We start from the raw sequence: 19668 nt of genomic DNA, 5'->3' as shown, positions 1-19668 counted from the left end.
AAGTCATCGAGGCCAGAGTGTCAAAAGTCTCGGCGCAACTTTTAAGTTTGTTCTCGTCATTTTACTTTTTTGATAAAAATCCTGCGCCTTGCTCACCGTCTATAACAGTCATCATTTATTCAGGCTGTTTGATAGATTAGGTTAACGTCATATGAACATTTAAGGACGGTCTCACATGTGTGGAATGTGCTGTGTGTGCATTTAAGTGTTTGGTTTTTGATAGATTAGGTTAACGTCATATGAACATTTAAGGACGGTCTCACATGTGTGGAATGTGCTGTGTGTGCATGCCAATGTGTGTTTTGTGGGATGTATGACCGTGCTGTGCTGTGCAGTTTGTCTTTTTATAGTGCTATCTCACTGAAACATGCTGCCACTGCCTTAGAACACAACATCCCGCTCACAATATACTGACAACGGGCAAACCAGTCGTCACACTTTGATTATGTTGGGCATCAAGCAAGAACTACCACTTTTACAGACTATGGTGGTCTCATGGTCAGCATTATGAAGACATAACGAAGAGCCTTCCTTACACTCATGGCAAACCGTGAGGTGATTTCCAGGAAGACGTTAAGAAAAAGAAAACAATTAAAGAAGAATAGAAAATATTCATGCATCATAAGTAGATAACTCGTAATTGTGTAGCAGTCGTATTTATATTTTTGCAACTTAATTAGACTTTTTTAATCAATAAATAAAAAACTGAATTTGAAACTTCACAAGATTTATTTCTGATTTGCATTTGCATCTCACTCGATCTGGTTACACATAAGAATGTGTAGAAACTATGTACACATGATATCACCTAAACTTATGTATATACAAAAGTATATATGTAAGAGCTTGCTTTACATAAAAACATATTTATCACTGATGTAGTATTAAGGTTTCTCAAAAAAAATTCCTTCCCAAAAGCCTTTAGCAAAGAATAACCTGAACCGTATTAATAAACCTTCATAGCCAATGACTTCAATATATCTTAAATCAAAATATTTCTCTCATACCTTTGAAGTTTCTTTGAATATGTCAATCTGTATCGTATATTATTTCTATTATCAAACTTGCACACTAACAAAACCAATAGTAATATTACACACATACACATGTTCACTGAAAACACAACACTGCCATATACATGTATACAATATATGGAAGATTTGCTACACCCATACATGATTCCATGTACATAACTATCGATTCTAATATTTATTTCGGAACACATTTTGAAGAACCATATTTTTCAATATTAGGTGATTTGCAACACTTCCTTTTAATGTACACATTGTTATCGTTATATATATATTGAACCACACAAAACAAAACCTGATATCTTTACGAGAATATTGTGTCAGTTTACATTTTTTTCTAGAGCATACTGTAACCCAACTAATTTTTATGGCAACTGAATTTCGCATTCTTGTGCCGACAACTTACTTAAGGTGATTTAATTTTGTGATCTAGACTCTTTCCTATAGACTCTAGACTGATTTCTATTGAACTTCAGTTTTGTGGCAATTTATTTTAATGATTTCCTTTCGCATGTAAATAAGCGAAAAATAATCGCACATGAAAACAAGTTGGTTAACAGTAAAAATGATACATGACAACAATATGTCTGAATCTGAACAAAAAAATACTAATGTTAGATCTTAATGAAAAATGTATGTATGCAAAAAATGTTTTCATCAACATACTTCAAAAGGTATCCAATTTCGTAATACACAATTAAACTGTGATTAAAATATTCATAATTTTACAGTAAAGCATAAAAGACTACACACAGCACATACTTTACAATCTTATAATCAAATAGAAATATAAAAAGATCTTTCTTGTATATAGACCACAGGGGCTTGTAAAAACTACTTGATAACTTATAACAATCCCCTGTGTGGACAGTACATAGGATTAGGTACAAACTGTTCCTAAATATTGGCAATAAAACAAAACTTCAATGAACAATGGCAACTATACATTTGGCAGGAGAGGATATAAGCAAAAATAAAATAAAATAAACTTACATGATTTCCACAGAAGTGGATGTGTCGCCTGCACAGCATCACAAAAAAATAGTTATTTACAGTTGAAAATATTGTTAATAGGTGAAGTTATCAAGTCCTGTAACTCCTTGCAAATATGGATGGAGTTTGTCCAGTATCAAACCCATCTAAGATCTCATTGATATAAAGCAAAATCCGAATTTGGTTGAAATTTGACAATAAATACTAAAGTAATCGAGTAGAAACCATAGATTTTAAAGTCCCGTACCTCTTGCAAATAGATTTTGACATTTATCGAACTCATCCGAGATCTCATTGATATAAAGCAATATACCAAAGTTGGTTGAAATCGGACTGTAAATACTTAAGTTATCCCATGGAAACCGTTTCCGACGCCAACATAGTGATATCTAAGTATCACCCTTGCATTGCAGGCGACACAATAAAAGTCGGTTCCAGTGTTTACTATCATTGCCGATAAATCCACACCTGGACTATATCATAGTAAAATTGAAGGCATTGTGTACGACTGATGACACAGGTAATTTGGACCAATGAAGTACACCAAAAGAATCCAATGGCTTTGAAGTTGGTAGTCGTTTTCTGTAATCTTTAAAGGAAGTAGTCTCTGTAGATCAGTTTTTATTCTCCTGATTCACTATGACATAGTCCCAGGGTGGATATAACAACAGTGTAGTAACCCCTGGAATATTGAGTATGTTTCAACACATGAAACTATATTGTCCCGAAAAGTAACTGGAATTTACAGGAGCATGTACATTGGGATTATCTTACACAGTCTACTTAGCTACAGTACAGAGAGTACAACAAAGGGAAGTAACTCTAATAGAATATGGTGCCATATTGCATAGTTCCATATGTTACCTCATATGATTTTGATTAACTTTTTTCCGACACAGACTAGATATTTGGCTTTAAGTTTATGGTTTCTATCGTTACACAATTTTGGCACATTGGTACAATCTATTTAGTGCAAAATTGATTTTGGGCAAGTTGAATAAGCTTAGAGATGAATTTGCACATTTGTAATAATTACTATATAAGAAATGCAGGAAAAATGTCAGTTTCTTACAATGTAAACATCCATCATAGAAAGAGCTTAATTAGGATTACCAATAAATAAGGAACTTTTCCAGAATGTAGATTTTGCAAAGTTCTTCATAATTTAAATTAATTATAATTTGCATATCATATCAACTTTTAAACTATTATCATATTTTATCTGTTCAAATTGATGGTAAGAAAAAATGCACTCGAACAACAAACAACCAATTCTCAAAATCTCAAAGTGTATTAACTGAATATTCAAATGCAGCATACTATTACAGGCATATATTTAAAAAAAAAGTGTTAAGTTTTGTCAGGAATGCAAAATACTTAAAAAATAAATCAGGATCTTCAGGTTGAATTAATTAAGTTTTACGAGATTTCTGCAGCTTGATACATATTATCTATCATTATTATGTCATTTATTAATGTTTAACTTTCTTCAAAATATAACAATTACAAAATAAATTATTATGTCAATATCGAATGCTCTTTTTATGGGTAATCTTTACAGATAAAAGGAGTAACCATATAAATCAAGTTCATATTTTCATTACAAACACTTCACATACATGTACAATTATTATATTTCTATCTTTCAACATTTCACACATAACTCTCTAGCTTCCAGCACTAGGACATAACATGAATTTTGTCTTTATACATTACACTATTACATATTTCTCTTGTGTCTAGGTAGTGATTGTTACATCAAATAAGTGACAAAGTATTAAAATACCTACCCCAAAGAGCAGACAACTCTGTCATATGCCAAGACAGAATAGCCTTACTGATAGCACTAATTATACAAAAAAAATCATGCATTAGCCTCAAAAAATAGGAAAACTTTATTTGAAAAACTTCATAAACAAAATGTCAAATGCTTCAAAGATTAAATGTATATACTATGCCCTAAACCCTATCAAAGTATAAAACATCAAACAGCTCACACTCTACGGAAATTTTTGGTCAAGGAATGTCCCAGCGTTATTTTTAGAAATAATAATTCTGACATTAAGCTTCTGAGAAATGTATTGCTTTATGTTTTTACATTTACAAGTTTTATTAACATCAGTATCATAAGTACACAAAATTAACTAAATAAATGCTCTAGTAAACAATATTGCTGGTTAATTGTGATTGAGACAAACTTCAAAAAACTCTTTTTCCAAATGTAGGTTACATTTACCTGGTAAGTCATACATTTAAGTCTGAATAATTCCTTGATTTATCCTAGTGTGCTAAGCAATATCATTATCAGTTATAGGGCTATAAAAACAAACAAAAACAGAATGATACATAAAATCTGAGTTTTGTTATGCTTGTACTTATATTGATTAGTGTCAAAATCTTCACTAAAATCCAATGAAAGTGAGACCAATGTTTACATAATGAGTCTTTAACGTAAAAAAATATCACAACTTCATTCACACATCTGGTTCAGCTATCTGCCCCATAACCTTTAAATTGTCAGCAACCTAAACAAAATTAGAAAGAAATATTTAATTCAAAATCAACATACACAAGTAATTGGACTGAATTTAATTCACAATCAAGGTACACATATAAGGGAGGGAACTACATTGGAAGAATAACCTGGTAGTGAATGCCACCTTTTTTGCACATGAAATTCACTTTCGCTAATTTTGCAATTAAAGTTGTTAATTCACTTAAGTTTATCTCTGCAAATTAATATTATCTATATGAGTTGTATTGATAGGAAATCCCAGTCATTTTTTTACATCAGCAAATGTTAATCTTAGCGATCTTGTTTTGAAATGGAAATTGTGAAATTTAGCAACCGTGAAAGGTTGGTTTACTATGTTTACTTAGAAATAAAAGAAAAATTCACCTCAAAATCAGCACCCGTAAACTCTACAATATCTTCAAGAAGGACATCCTCAGCTTTCTCCACAAGGGTTAGTCCTTCCTCTGGGTCTACATCAAACACACCCTGATAAAAGAAGAGGAGCAATTAAAACTTATATAGCATTCAACAGAGGTAAAAAAAAAGATAAAGGGCCACAGCGGCTGTGTGGGTATGGTGTCCCGACACAACACTGCTAGCACTTCTCCTCTGGGTCACAAGTTTGAAAGCAACATTGGCAGTTTCAAAGTACTGGCCATAGGTCAGTGGTTTTTCTCTGGTACCTCCAGCCTTTTCTCCACCTTAAATCCTGGTACGTCCTTAAATGACCTTGGTGGTAATACAAAATAAACCCGAACCCCAAAACATAAAGCAACATTGTCACAAGGGGAGATAATCCCAAACAGTCTTCACTACAAGGTGTGTATAGTTGATATCAATATTGGCATACAGCCGACATGTCACAGTGAGAATGCTTCTTTGAAACTATAATCTCATCCTTTTTTTTGTATGTGGAAGAAGAATATTCTTTTCAAAATGCTTCATTATAATTACATCCATTATCATTAATGAAAATATTCATAAAATATTATGGCATTTTGATATATTAGTGATGCATGCTCCTACAGATACTGTATACTAACAGGAAAATTTTGTTGTAACAAGACAACAGTAGATGACCCACCTTTTCTGCGAATTGGGCTATTTATAGGGAAAAAAGATATATATAGTAATATTATCAATGTATATGATTATGTAGTTAGCTACATATAGAATATACTAACAGGCAGATAATTTAATGTACAGTAAAAAGACAACAGTAGATGACCCACCATTTCTGTGAAAATGGACTATATATAGGGAAAAAAGATATATATAGTAACATTATCATTGTATATGATTATGTAGTTAGCTACATATAGATTTTACTAACAGGCAGATAATTTAATGTACAGTAAAAAGACAACAGTAGATGACCCACCATTTCTGTGAAAATGGACTATATATAGGGAAAAAAGATATATATAGTAACATTATCATTGTATATGATTATGTAGTTAGCTACATATAGATTTTACTAACAGGCAGATAATTTAATGTACAGTAAAAAGACAACAGTAGATGATCCACCATTTCTGTGATGATAGTGTTGACACAGCCCTTCCCTGTCAGAGGTAGGGTACATTCCTCCAGAATCTTCTGTTTACCTCCTTTTGCTGTGTGTTCCATGGTAACAATAACCTTGGTGTCTTTACTGGATACTAAGTCCATTGCTCCTCCCATACCCTTCACCATCTTACCCTGTAAGGACAAGAAGACATATCATAGCCACATTATCAGAGTAATTATACAATATTATCAGAGTAATTATACAATATAACTTGTCAAAACCGACCCTTTTCTAATCTGTATCCCTGTCTATCCCAGAGTAAATGTTTGATATTCTCTTTCTTAATTGGTAAGAATTTAAACTTGTATAATTTAGAACCTATCTATACTGGCCAAATATGCTAGGCCATGACATATCCGGTTTAGAAATGTATACTGTAGCAATATATACTGTGCAATCAAATGAAAAAATAAATAAAGTTAAAATTTATTTAAAACTCTTGAGAAATAGAATGATAAGCAAATTCAAGCTATTTTATTATTGTATATTCTTTTGTATATGTATCTAGTTTACAATGAGTTATATGCCCTTGCTGGTAGGTATTGATTGTTACGTCATTATTCTGCGAGCAACATGTCATATCTTTCAGCGAAAACGACGTAATTTTCACTCCTATAATGACGTCATAATCAATACCTATCTGCAAGGGAGTTAACTCTGTAGTATGCAAATATAGAATAACTTATACCATAAAATTATAAGTGTGAGATTTTTTCTACCAAACTTACAGGGATCATCCAGTTGGCTAAGTCTCCGTACTGTGATACTTGCATTGCTCCCAGGATGGTGATATCTATGTGGCCCCTGAAAAATCACAACAAAATTTTTATAATTACTACATCACATAACAGGTACAACTTAAACTCGATCATTACCTTTGTCTTGTACCATTTGAAGACCCTATTTCATATGCAGAATTTCATTGAACCAAACGAAAAATCTGCCCTAATGATACATTCATGGTGAATTTAAATAACTGGATATTACTAAGGTCTTGATTAAAAATTTCATTTATATTTTTCCATGTCTATAAAAATATTAGACTCCAACCACAAAGGGCACTTACTACTGTGTAAGTGTTTTAAATTCTGTGGGTGTAAATTTTCGTCATTTACTGCTTGAAACAGGATTTAACTTAAATTTCTCAAATTATCTTTGCCACCTTCCAAAGAGTCAATCATACGACAGGCTGTAATATCTAACACTATGACTTCAATTTTGTGTGGAATTAACTTTACAAATTTGGATAAATCTTCAAATATAGTGAAAATAAAACATCCGCTAACATTAGCAACTACACAGTATACACTTCATTGGTATCTCTTTTGGTTTTTCATTACACTGTATTTATAGACTATACGAACAACCAAAGGGGGAGATAACTTTACCCTCGGATCATGGCGAACGACTCGTCACTGGAGAAGTAAGAACTGCCGGGGATACTTGTCACAGTTTCCTTGCCAGCATTAATCAGGTCTGGGTCCACCTGGTCCTCTGTGGGAAATGCTCCCTAGGAACAATAAATCAAATGTAAAAATATGTAATACTCAAAATACGTCTCCAAAAGTCCTAATGGATACCTATTCATTTTTACCAACATGCAAATGCATCCTATACCTTGTATACAAATTCAATTGAAACATTAACATACCTGTTTTATGCGTATTGCATGTAAATACGAATGACAACTTTTATAAATTATAACTTATTTCATAGTTTCTATAATTTATAATTTAGCACAATACAATGTTGGTTAAGACAGGTTTCATTAGTACACTTTCTTTTTAACTCTTACTTAATACAATTGATGGATCGCCAACTGTCAATTAAATCGTTCTGCACCGTACGTAACTTTAACATTTTGTATGCTAAAACTTCTGCTACAACATTGAATAGGTACAGGTGACTTTGCAAGCACAAGGTGTTGGCTATACACACTGACTTGTGATAGGTTAATTGTTTGTATATATTAATTCAGTATATTGTAATTTAATTAGATGCACTGATCATGCTCAAATACTCACCAATCCCAGAATGCCGTTCTCGCTTTGCAGATGTACCGTAATTCCCTGTATATAATTACTGGCCAACATGGGCATACCAATACCAAGGTTAGCTGAGACATTTGTGAAGGAATCATTACAAATAAAACACAATAGTATCTCTAATAATAATGTATTGATTATGACACTCATTTAGATTTTATATTGTTTTCCTATCATAGACAATATGTATAGCTAAAGGTAAAGTTGTGAATAGGAACACGTGAGTTGTGAGAGTAACCATATCCTTTATAAACAGCATTTATGTCAAAATAAATGTTAGATACAGAAAAGCCAGAAATATGAGAATTTTAACGACTACTATACATAGAATCTACAGGTATATCAACCAACTTTAGATAAATCAGACTACATTCTGAGGTAAAAGATATTCTTCACTAACTTGTATCTATTGAACTCTATATAATATATCTATCAAAAAAAAATGGAACAATTCAGAGATAGTGAAATGACTGGGATCCCAGTTTTATCCGAAGACATTGATTCCGACAGGAGCTAATGTATGTAACTGGTGTATCCAGTGGTATTCTCTTCCTCTCCTGATATTTGTAGAGGATAGGGAATCAGGGTCTGATTTAATAATCTCAATGATCTGACATCGAAGCCATGAGTGCATATGATCATGCCCATGAAGGTTAAAGTGTTGGGCAACTGGTGTGTCCTATACATAATACAAATTATGTCCAGTAACCAGCAGCTCTCCAGTGAAAACGGACTGCAGCCCAACCAGTCACTCAAATCTATTGTTATACCAACAATGCAGAGATAGGCAATGGAATCAAGTGGGACATGTCAGTGCTGTTGAAGAAGCAGGATTGTTACTATTCAGAAATAGAAAATTATTGAATGAGGAACTGAAATCAATGGTTTTAATATTGCTTAGCTGTAATATTGTCATATAATCTGCATGTTTTCTTGTAAGACAGGATCCTAGCTAAAGCATATTTTCAACCTTTGCATAACATGACAAGTTACAAGTTTGATTCTTTAATAATCAGGCTATCGCTGCCATATTAACTGTTTCAGTTTATAAGGATACCATACATTCCATCTTTAAACTCAAGAGCAGCCCTTCTCACAATCCTTTCCCGTAGAATATCAGCTGGTTTCTTTTCAAAGTTGGCCGTCTTGGGTTTAGTCAAACGTAAACGCTGCAAAAACAAGCAATGACGATAGAATGAATTGCAGGATTATACATTATTTTGCGGCAGTGATTAGTTACAGCTTATCCTTTGAAAGTTATTGGTTACAATATACAGTTTACCCAGTGTGGGTAAAAAAATTCGGGATTTGATGAATAAAACAAAGAAATAAATTTCATCAGTTTTAAATTTTCGTTTTTTGGCTTTCAGGGTATATATGAGTGAACAATTTCTGTTCACAATTATAGCAATGTCCCTCAAAAATCATGAAATTATTGTTCCCCCAAAAACAAGCGATTGCACAGTATTTCAGCGAATGAACAGTCATACCTCAATCCTCTTTTCGTAGCTAGGTCCCTTAATGACTCTCTGGACATAAACATGAGGAACATGGACATCTTCTGCTGGGATTTCTCCCACCTCCACGATCTCCTCCACCTCCGCGATAGTCACCTTCCCTGCCTTACACATCGGCGGGTTAAAGTTACGAGCTGTCTTCCTGTAGAATAATATTGATAAGGTAAATAGCATGGCAGAGTGGATGGGGCTAAAAAAGTTGTGGTTATTCACCTCTCATGTATTCAAAGTCATTAATAATTAACTAATTCACTCATGCATATTAAATCCCCATGACTTTAAAAGTAAGTTAATTTCATGCATTTAAATCAAAATGAAAACATTTTCCTTGTACTATTTCTGGTTAAATATCATCATTGCAGAACAAGTATATCCAGTAGTTAGTTATGAATTTTGATACATTTGTATTTGACCTCTGTCATTTATTATACAAAACGATTAATTTATTTTCACAAATTTTACAACAATTTTTTTGTTCATGAGAAAAACTGGGGAAAGACAAAGTTTGACAATGCTGTAGGATTCCTTAAGCTATGGTTATTAAGAATTTATCAGAACACCTGCACAAAGATAAATTATCTCCACCTGCACAAAGATAAATTATCTCCCCCTGCACAAAGATAAATAATTATATAATCTCCCCATGCAGAAAGATAAATTATCTCCCACTTCAGGAAAATTCTCTCTAAAACTAACACAGACACTATATATACAGACCTAAAGGTGAGATTACCAGCCTTGTCTGCTTTCCATGCCTTTATCAGAGCAAAATCTCCCGTGATGGACTTCTCCAAGACATGTGGAACTCCAGCAAAGTCTCGCACCTACAAATGTACCAACATCAAAACCCTTCAATTGTGTATAAATAAAGAGTATAAGGTTGGGAACTTAATGAGTTGTTTGTTAGTTTACTAGTTTTATGGACCCTCTTGTCATCTAAAAATAAGATTTCCTCAATCTAGTTACAACCAAAATAGCTAGTACCTAACAAGACAGTACACATGAACTTGATATACAAATAAACATATATGTCATCTGCAGCAAATATTAAAAATTTCTTGCTAAAAGACCTGTTTATTTTTTTTTTCTGAATTCAGATACCTATGAAACATTCAGCAGTTGTTGTAGATTTGTAGTTGCTTGATATATATGCTTGATGTCATTAGAGACACAACCACAAGAACACTTTAGACACTCAAGAGCACCAATATAATTTTTGTAATTAAAATATCAACACTTTTTTAAGCTTGACTTTTTAGGTTTTTGTTGCATGCATTTCTTTGTATTAATTGGGGGCCGCGGTGGCCGAGTGGTTAAGATGTCCCGACATATTACCACAAGCCCTCCACCTCTGGGATGCGGGTTCGAATCCTATGTGGGGCAGTTGCCAGGTACTGACCGCTGGCCGGTGGTTTTTCTCCGGGTACTCCGGCTTTCCTCCACCAACAAACCTGGCACGTCCTTACATGACCCTGGCTGTTAATAGGACGTAAAACTAAACAAACCAAACCGTCTGTAATATGTAACTACACTAGAGTGTAGTTTTAACATAAAGTGAGAGACAATGGCTTTCTCTGCAGATTTTTTGCAGCATATCTTGGCTATGAAATTGCTTGAAATGTAAGTTGTATTTTTTTTTTGTGATTAAAAATGTCTTACGTAAGTCATGATTACATATGAGATTTTGTGAAACTTGTCTCAATGTTTCAATTTTTGATTGCCAATTAAGGCTTGATTGCAAAAATAAAAACTTCTAAGACTAATGCTACTGTTACATAAAATCTCATTATGAAATCAACACTTTTTTAAGATTCTACATCAAGCTGATATTTTTTTTCAATGCTTTTGTCTTTTAAGATCATCAAGAAAGTATATGGTAATCAGAATAAATATGGTAGTTTATATTGGTAGGTATAAATTTCTACACCGAGCTGTAATAGAACTGTCATAATGAGTCACATACATACATCAGGACAATTCTGTATTTCTCATTGTTTTGCTAAAATTTCAATAGCTATCCTTCTTCTGTCAGAATAAGGAAATGGAAATTTCAAGCATTAACACCAGACTTTGTTTTTAATTCATTCACCCCTGATGGCACATTTAGGCTCTTCTAAATTGAAGACTAGAACAGTCCATTTTGAGCTTTCAGGGGCGAATGAGTTAACAGGAAGAGGAAAACACCTTTATTACACAATATAGAAAATGCAGATGTTTGTTCGGTAAGGAAATTAAATTGGGAAAAAATGAAAATCCTTAAATGATGAAAATTTAAGCTTAGTTACTACGTCATTTATATCATTAGTAGACAATGGAAATTCTGTTGACTAACTTAGTCCAGTGCATGTGTGATTATAGGATGTTATAGTGTTCCTTCAGAGTTCATTATACCCTTTGTATGTTTGAGTCCTATATATACAATTATGGACCTTTGGTGAGGTCCATAAGGTTTTATATACAGACTTGGTAGAATTAAATAATGACGAGGGCCTCAAACAATACATTATGTTGACTGTAATAACTTATAGGTATCATTTTCTGAGGAGAATTCTAATATTAGATTATCTCCCCCTAGACTGGCCACCAGACTCTAAGTAATTGATAGATTTTCTGAGGAGAATTCTAATATTTGATTATCTCCCCCTAGACTGGCCACCAGACTCTAAATCATTGTTAAAATTTTCTCAGCAAAATTCTTATACTAGATTATATCCCCCTGGTTTTTCATGAAACTTGGACCAGGCATTTTTTAGAGACAAAAAATATCAAGTCAAATATTAGTGATGTTTTAAATACATGGGAATCTAGAGACTGGTGGCCAGTCTGGGTCTGTACATGTGGGTATAAAATACTAATGTATGGAACATCAACATACATGTAATTATCGTAAAAACTTATGTAATTTGCACACTTTTTTGCACAAAATATAAACTATAAAGTTAGGGTAGCACTTTTTAACACTTTTTTCTTTAATGACGAAGAGAAATTCTGGTGATTATAAATTAAATACAAATAAATTGGTCACTTTCTACATATATCACAGCTGCCACATGTTGTGTGTATTAGACTGATGTACAGTATTGATTTGTATAAACCAACAGTAGAATGTTCTGACACCAGATGTTAATACACATAACTCAGACAGATGAAATGTTTGTCATATATAGATTTCTATGAGATTAGACAACAGTAAATCTATTTCTGTGGAGGTTTGATTTAGAAATTCTGATGATGAAAAATATGTGCAAAATATGTGCTGGTAATTTTCAGAGAATACTTCATTTAACTTATTTTGAATATCGTATTGGACCCAATAAGTGCCCCTGTCTCTATAACAACCTGGCCGCTTTTTAACGGCATCAATTTTACTTAGGCTACCTTGGATGAAAATATGAAACTGTATAGGTTAATTTCTATACTTTGTTTATGTTTTGTATTTATAATGATTATGCTTACTTTAAACAATAGTTTTCTGAAAGGCAAGTTAAAATTTTGTCCCCCCCCCCCCCTTCTTATTTTTCCTTCTTAATTGGTGTGGACGCTTATTGGGTCGAATATGGTAGGTGAAGGTAAATAGTGACTAAATAACATTCACAGTAACACCTAAAATATCCTCCTCGTATATATTTAGTTTGACGTTTACTGTCGAAACTGATAATGCTTTATTAAGTGAATGACAATTTATATTTTACATCATCAAACTAGTTAATTTTTTATCTGAGCTACTCTATTAAGAGACCACTCTCTATTAAGAGACCACTTTTCAATTTCCCTTGAGTGGTCGCTAAAGATAGATTCGACTGCATATGTATGTAAAAACTATGCAGTACTGGTATATTGAATTTTAACCTTGTTTCAAAATAAGCCTTTAAAAACTATATAGGTTTAAGTCTCATATGTCTGGACTTTAATTGTTTGACATATACCATCTCAATATTTTTGAGATACCAAAACGATATACATAGAAGTACAATCCACTCTTGATAAGTCCCACCTTTCGGCAATGGTGACATCAGAAAAATTACTGGAAGGTGGGACTAATAGACTTTCAATTATTCTTTACCCTCATCATTTTTGTGTAGTAATGAAAGAAATCTTTAGGTCCTTAATTTTTCCTCCATCCCTTTTCAAAGTCTTTGCCCTAGAAGACATATATGAGACTCTATACCACCACAATGGGTATTTCAGTTAGGTGCCAAGTTTGCAACAGGTAGCCGGACCTCCAAACATATACCAACTGTCAAAATATGCTCTACCGAAAAAGCTACATATAGTCACCGATGATCGACCAAGTCCAATCTTGCTGCACATTTTTCATGAGATTTGATTAAGGATAGATTAAATCACTTAGTTGTAATCTGACAAAGTAACAATATCTAACGTACAGGTGTAACAGAAATGGGAACATTTACATAAACACATATATTATAAAACTGGCGGTATCTATCTAAAGCAGAAAAAGACATGACAGTTGGATTATGATGCCTTACTTTTGCACAGTTGTATATGTCAATGTTGAAGACATTCAAATTTGAAAATGAATGGGACACCTGTTATTCTTTTCAAACACCCGTGGGTCAAACTCTTCTGATTCAGGTCATAAAACTATAAATTGGTTGATTTTTGACAATTCTGATCTATCATAGTTACTTCCCCTCATTTCACTTTGTTAGTACTGACGGAGTGAAACAAAGGGAAGTAACTCTGATAGATTGGTGTGTCTTGAGTAAAATAGCCTCTGTCAGACAGATGGTGGGCTAATACTGAAAAGGTACCAGGTTTAAAACTTTTAGTTAAGTTTGATTGTGCACACCTAAAGCATCTATACATGTATATGATATAAAACAATATATATCTTACTTCAACGGAACTAAATTGGATGAATTATCACTGATCATTTGATCAGATAGCTCAATTGGCAAGCACATGGCTAATGTTAAGAGGGCGAAGGTCCAAGCCCCAGCCTGGCTGCTACATTTTCTCCCCAACAAAATACCCACAAAGATGGTATATTAAAGAGTTAAGAGTCCTATATATCCAGCGCAAAGACCTTGAGAAAGGATGGAGGGGTGTATTAGCTGTAACTGGTTTTAACATCAGCGACCAGGTAGCTCAATCGGTAGAGCATCCAGCTAGTGTCCTGAGGGCCAAGGTTCAAGTCCTACCACTACTTTTTTTCCTTCCTGACTGGTTACTGAGCAGCATGTAACGGTGAAAAAGGTAATATATATTAGTTTTTAGATCTAATCTGATGCACTAGAAGTTCAATACTGATAAATCATATGAAGAAATTTAGACAGTGACTGCAACGGCAGCCATTTTGGGACACTAAAGGAACTCATTATACAATAGTTGAGACAATTAATAATAAAAGATAAACATGCTGCTGACTCTATACCGAATTTACAGAGGTTATCTGCACTTGCAGATAAGTATTGACTGTGACATCATGCAGCTTTTTGCAAGTGTAACATCATACTTTTTAGAGAAAACTATGTGAATTTCACTTGCAAAATAATTAAGTCACAATGAGATATCTATCCATAAGGGACGTTACTCTGTAATATACAGAGATAGAATAAATCAACTGTAAATTGTACTCCTGCAATACCCACTCACTTACACAGTATTGAACGGAGACTATCTTTAATCAAATGTCCATTTATATGTTTACAGGATCTTTGTTGAATAAAGAAGTCATAAATAAACAAATGTTATGTCTGCAGTACATATTTATAAATTGTACACAAAAGTTGATCACACCTCTTATGTAAGTTAATTGACTGGTTGGTTAACATTAACCTCCTATTAACAGCTAGGGTCTCTTAAGGCCAGCTTCCCATGACTTGTGAATATATATATAAACATATGGGTCCAACTAATAACTAAAGAACAATAAATTCATTGAGCAACAATTTATTCATTAACATATACAAATAAATCTGTCAGCAAAATTCTTGAAATCTGAATCTTGCTAATTATATGTAAAAAGATTATATTTGGAATCTCTTTCAAAGAATCTGTGAAGAGTATTCTACATTTCATTGTCCCCTATAGGGGATATTATTTCCCACAAGCTTGTTATGAATTATATTTTAATACATTGTAATTTTAAAACTAGTTTGCTTTTCTTAGAAAAAATCCTCTGTAGTCAATTTTGGCAAAAACACTTGATAGATCTTCCTGCTACTAAAAGTTAGACCATTAATAGATATAGCATGTAAAGCGAAGAATTAGGAACACTTTCCCTAAGGCTGCTACAGTTTAAAAAATGGTGAGGATACCTGACTGCAAGCAAACTGATGATGTTGAATGATCATAGTTCAGTATTTTTCCATAGTACATGCAGTTCATATCAACATGATTGGTTATAAAAACTTTCTCCAGCATGAATTTGAAGACTTTAAAGAATCTAAAACATTCACATACAAAATCTGATTTCTTGATGAAAATATGAACCTGATATAGGTCATAAATTTAACAATTACACAACTGATGATGCCAAAAAAAATATATATCTGTTTAGGTTTACCCGGCCGACCCTAATTTTTTACCCCCAACCCTAATTTTTTTTCCACTTTCTACGAATTTTTTTTTTAAAAAGTTGGGATTTCGATCTCAGACTGTGGTTCCGGCCATCATTTTAGAGTGAAAGACACTGAAATAAAAAAAAAAAAATAGAAATCATCCTGACCGACTGACCCTATTTTTTTGCCAATGTAACCCTAAACAGATATCCTTTTTTTTTTGGCCTGACATGTTACATTCAACATCATCAGACACAGACAAGTAGCATTTTCATGTGATACAAAACCATATGGTTGCATACATAATCACATACATACTAGTATACTGTAAGCATGTTCACATTTAACTTAAAAGATACAACAAATATATACCCATAAATATAGCACTACCCAGGTTTGTGATGCTATTACCAATCACAACATATGTCGCATGAGTAAATATTACCATTTTGCTAAAATCTAAAGTGACACATATGCTATCACACAAAACTACACATGCATCTCATATATACCACATGCACATATGTCATATATTTCTCACATACATTTTCAAATACTACACATGCACATTCCCACAAGTAGCTTTGATCATCATGTATAATCACTAAATTATAATTATGCTTTTTCAAATGAATAACCAAGTATTCTGAAGTGAACTAATAGAATGATATAATCCCATAGATTTGAACAGAGTATTGGTATATTATAATTAATATTGTGATCTACTAAATCACATTATCTGCAGTTCATCTTTACTCTCCTCCAGTACTTTGTGCAATGATAGCCGCTACAATTCCAATAACAATCAATATAGCCACAACTAAAATCACAATACATATGAACTTTTTCTTTCGGGCCCTTTTCTGATTTTTCTCAGCTTCACCTAAATCCTTCTTTCCAGATTCTACGTCAGCTACAGTGCGTTCCATGTGGCTCTCTATAGTATCAATTGTTTCCCCTTGGTCGGCTACTAACACATGCATTTCCTTAAACAGTTTGTTGACCTCGTGAATTTGACCTTCAATATCATGAAGAGCTTTTTCGCGTTCTTCTAATAATTGTAAGTCTCCTTTTGCTTTTTGCATCTCCATCAAAAATCCTCCCGTGAACATTGCTTGGTTTTGAAAATTCATATCCAAATTGTCAGGCTCGTTTCCATTAGTTGCAATTTGCATCTGACGTTTAAATCGCGCTTTTGTTTTGTCTAAGTAGTCCGCTTGATTTGCAGCAAAATCATTCATTGTCTTTTTCAATTCCTGTGATAATCGATCGATCTGAGTTAAGTGAACTCTTTGATGTGTTCCAGAAGTAATCAACGATGCCTTTTGCGATTCTGTTGTTGTTTCAGCGGCCAATAATTCAACATCTTTACGAATCTTTATTGAATCTGTCAATATTTGGTCCGACATGTGTTCCATTTTTTGTAAATCCTTTGACGTTACAAAAGGTGAACAATACAAATTACTTTGTTGTTTTTTCACATCATCGGTGTCTTTCTTTAAACTTTTAAGTCTTTCTTCAATCCCATGAACCTTATCCTGAAATCCTGCTATTGTAGTTTCCATGGTCTCTTTTTCCTTTTTCTTACGTTTCTTCTTCAATTCTTCACTTTCAAACTCTTCGTGCTTCTGTTTCATCTCCTGAAGCCTATCCTTGACCATGATTGAAAGTTTTAAAACACCGCACTTAAATACTGATGGAGAGTAGCAGTCAGATCTATACTTGGAATGATGCGTAACATACACTTTATCAGGCCATATTTCCTGAGTTTACCTGTTGATGAGATTATCGGCAGTATTACCTGACTAACTTGACGGGAAATTAATGATAAAGTTGTAAACAAACACAAGTGAGTACATCACCTCGATGAGTGCTTACTGTGGTAACTCCCTTAGTTGTATGTAATCGGCCAGAATTAGACATGAGACACACACACTTGGGCTTTTCCCTATGTCTGGTCAAACTGCTTGTTGTAATACAAACATAATATAGATATATATATACTTCAGGCTACTATAGGCCTACACTGAGTCACAGCAGGTGGGGCCTCAGGTGGGGAAATTTATCTCGCTTCAAGCTTCAATGAGTTCTAAAATCTTTAGAAATAAAAATCCACAATGTTAAATTTCAACGAAAACAAAAGATAAATTCTTAATTAAGGAAGTATGACAATACATCTGCTGATAATGACTATAAACAAGCTCTTACAATCAGTACTTATATATTTACACTCTGAGTTTTAAGTGTCACATATTATCTAAACACACTTGAGCTTTAGGTATATAGGGATGTATACATGTATATGCATAAAGGTACACCATGTGTCGGGCAGGATTGGCTATAATTGTCATTCTAAACAGTACGTCTGACAAGCAAAGTCATCCTGTACACACTTATGTCTTTGTAAAGGAGCATACATTTGTATAAGATTATGTCACACTGGTGGTGAATCTTGTGTTTAATACAAAATACTTAATTAAAACACAGGTAAACGTTCTCAGGTAAAATACTCAGGTGAGAGGGACTATAGGCTGTTTTAACAGGTAATTTAATCCAACTTGTAAATCATGTCGAAACAGGATCTATATACAGTTTATACAACACAGTACCAAAGTTAGCTGTCGACACTTTGTATTCATGGTTAATTGTATTAAGCCTGTAATAAATCTGTAAACAAGTTTTGTTTTGATTTCAATACAGGTAAGACATGTTTAAGTCCTACAGGTACAGATTTAACCGAAATGCCCCAGGTGTAGTCAGTCCCTCTACATTGTGTGGTGTTCATGTTAGAAAATACCTTCAGCACAATCTAGCCAAATACATCAAATATTTCATGTTTCAGTGAACGCGAATTGTGGGGTTCTTAAAGGGGGAATTCTCAATGACAATTTATATATTCATTCATAGACGAGTCAAGGTTCTTAATTGAAATACTACAGATTGTCTCCCCCTAGTTTGAAACATGCATTGCATTAAGACAAAAATCATACATGAGGTTATCATACATGAGGTTTGTTTGTTTGTACATTGTAATCAGGGTTCTCGTTAAAAAATGGTTGCCTGCAAATACAGCCGTCTATTTCCTTCTTTACAATCGACTTTTTTTTTTTGTCAGAAATAAATATTGGCCACCACGGGGCCTGCGGCCTCCAACCACCTATTATTAATTTTCAACCATCTATTAAAAAACTTCTGGTAATTATTCTAAAGGTTTATTCCAAAGATGAAGAGTTTTTGCTTGCATGAATTAAGATATTTACAAAATTATCTCAGCTAGTATTCAAATATTAATATCATATATCATTTTTATTATCTTTTTTTTTTTTTACTGATCTTATTATTTTTTGATATCATTAATATTATTATGTTTACTTGGATCAGTTGCTTCCCATAATCAACCAACAACATTAGGGATACATGTATATTGAATGTAGTAAGTTATATGTTATCTTATTATCTATATATGAAGA

At 33.2% G+C, this 19668-nt stretch overlaps 2 protein-coding genes across 2 annotated transcripts in view; both read right to left on the bottom strand.

The window, feature by feature from the left end:
- Nucleotides 1–710: 710 nt before the first annotated feature.
- LOC138325534 (succinyl-CoA:3-ketoacid coenzyme A transferase 1, mitochondrial-like) overlaps nucleotides 711–19668 on the bottom strand; it is a 31016-nt gene continuing 12058 nt past the window's right edge. Inside the window, exons 6-14 of the mRNA XM_069271277.1 lie at nucleotides 10389–10495; nucleotides 9645–9813; nucleotides 9212–9323; nucleotides 8134–8225; nucleotides 7498–7619; nucleotides 6838–6913; nucleotides 6070–6240; nucleotides 4924–5025; nucleotides 711–4549 (exon numbers count right to left, since the gene is read on the bottom strand). Coding sequence (XP_069127378.1) covers nucleotides 4499–4549; nucleotides 4924–5025; nucleotides 6070–6240; nucleotides 6838–6913; nucleotides 7498–7619; nucleotides 8134–8225; nucleotides 9212–9323; nucleotides 9645–9813; nucleotides 10389–10495 — 1002 coding nt within the window. The 3' untranslated portion in view covers nucleotides 711–4498. The remainder of the gene's footprint in view (nucleotides 4550–4923; nucleotides 5026–6069; nucleotides 6241–6837; nucleotides 6914–7497; nucleotides 7620–8133; nucleotides 8226–9211; nucleotides 9324–9644; nucleotides 9814–10388; nucleotides 10496–19668) is intronic.
- On the bottom strand, nucleotides 15572–18228 carry LOC138325532 (syntaxin-like). The gene has a single exon (XM_069271276.1). It carries the CDS (start codon nucleotides 17857–17859, stop codon nucleotides 16951–16953), a length of 909 nt encoding a protein of 302 aa, XP_069127377.1. The 5' UTR covers nucleotides 17860–18228; the 3' UTR covers nucleotides 15572–16950.

Source organism: Argopecten irradians, chromosome 6 (assembly GCF_041381155.1).
Source record: "Argopecten irradians isolate NY chromosome 6, Ai_NY, whole genome shotgun sequence".
In the NCBI taxonomy this organism is placed as follows: domain Eukaryota; kingdom Metazoa; phylum Mollusca; class Bivalvia; order Pectinida; family Pectinidae; genus Argopecten; species Argopecten irradians.
The sequence above is the reverse complement of the archived record's forward strand: the minus strand, read 5'-3'. Positions and strand labels throughout refer to the sequence as shown.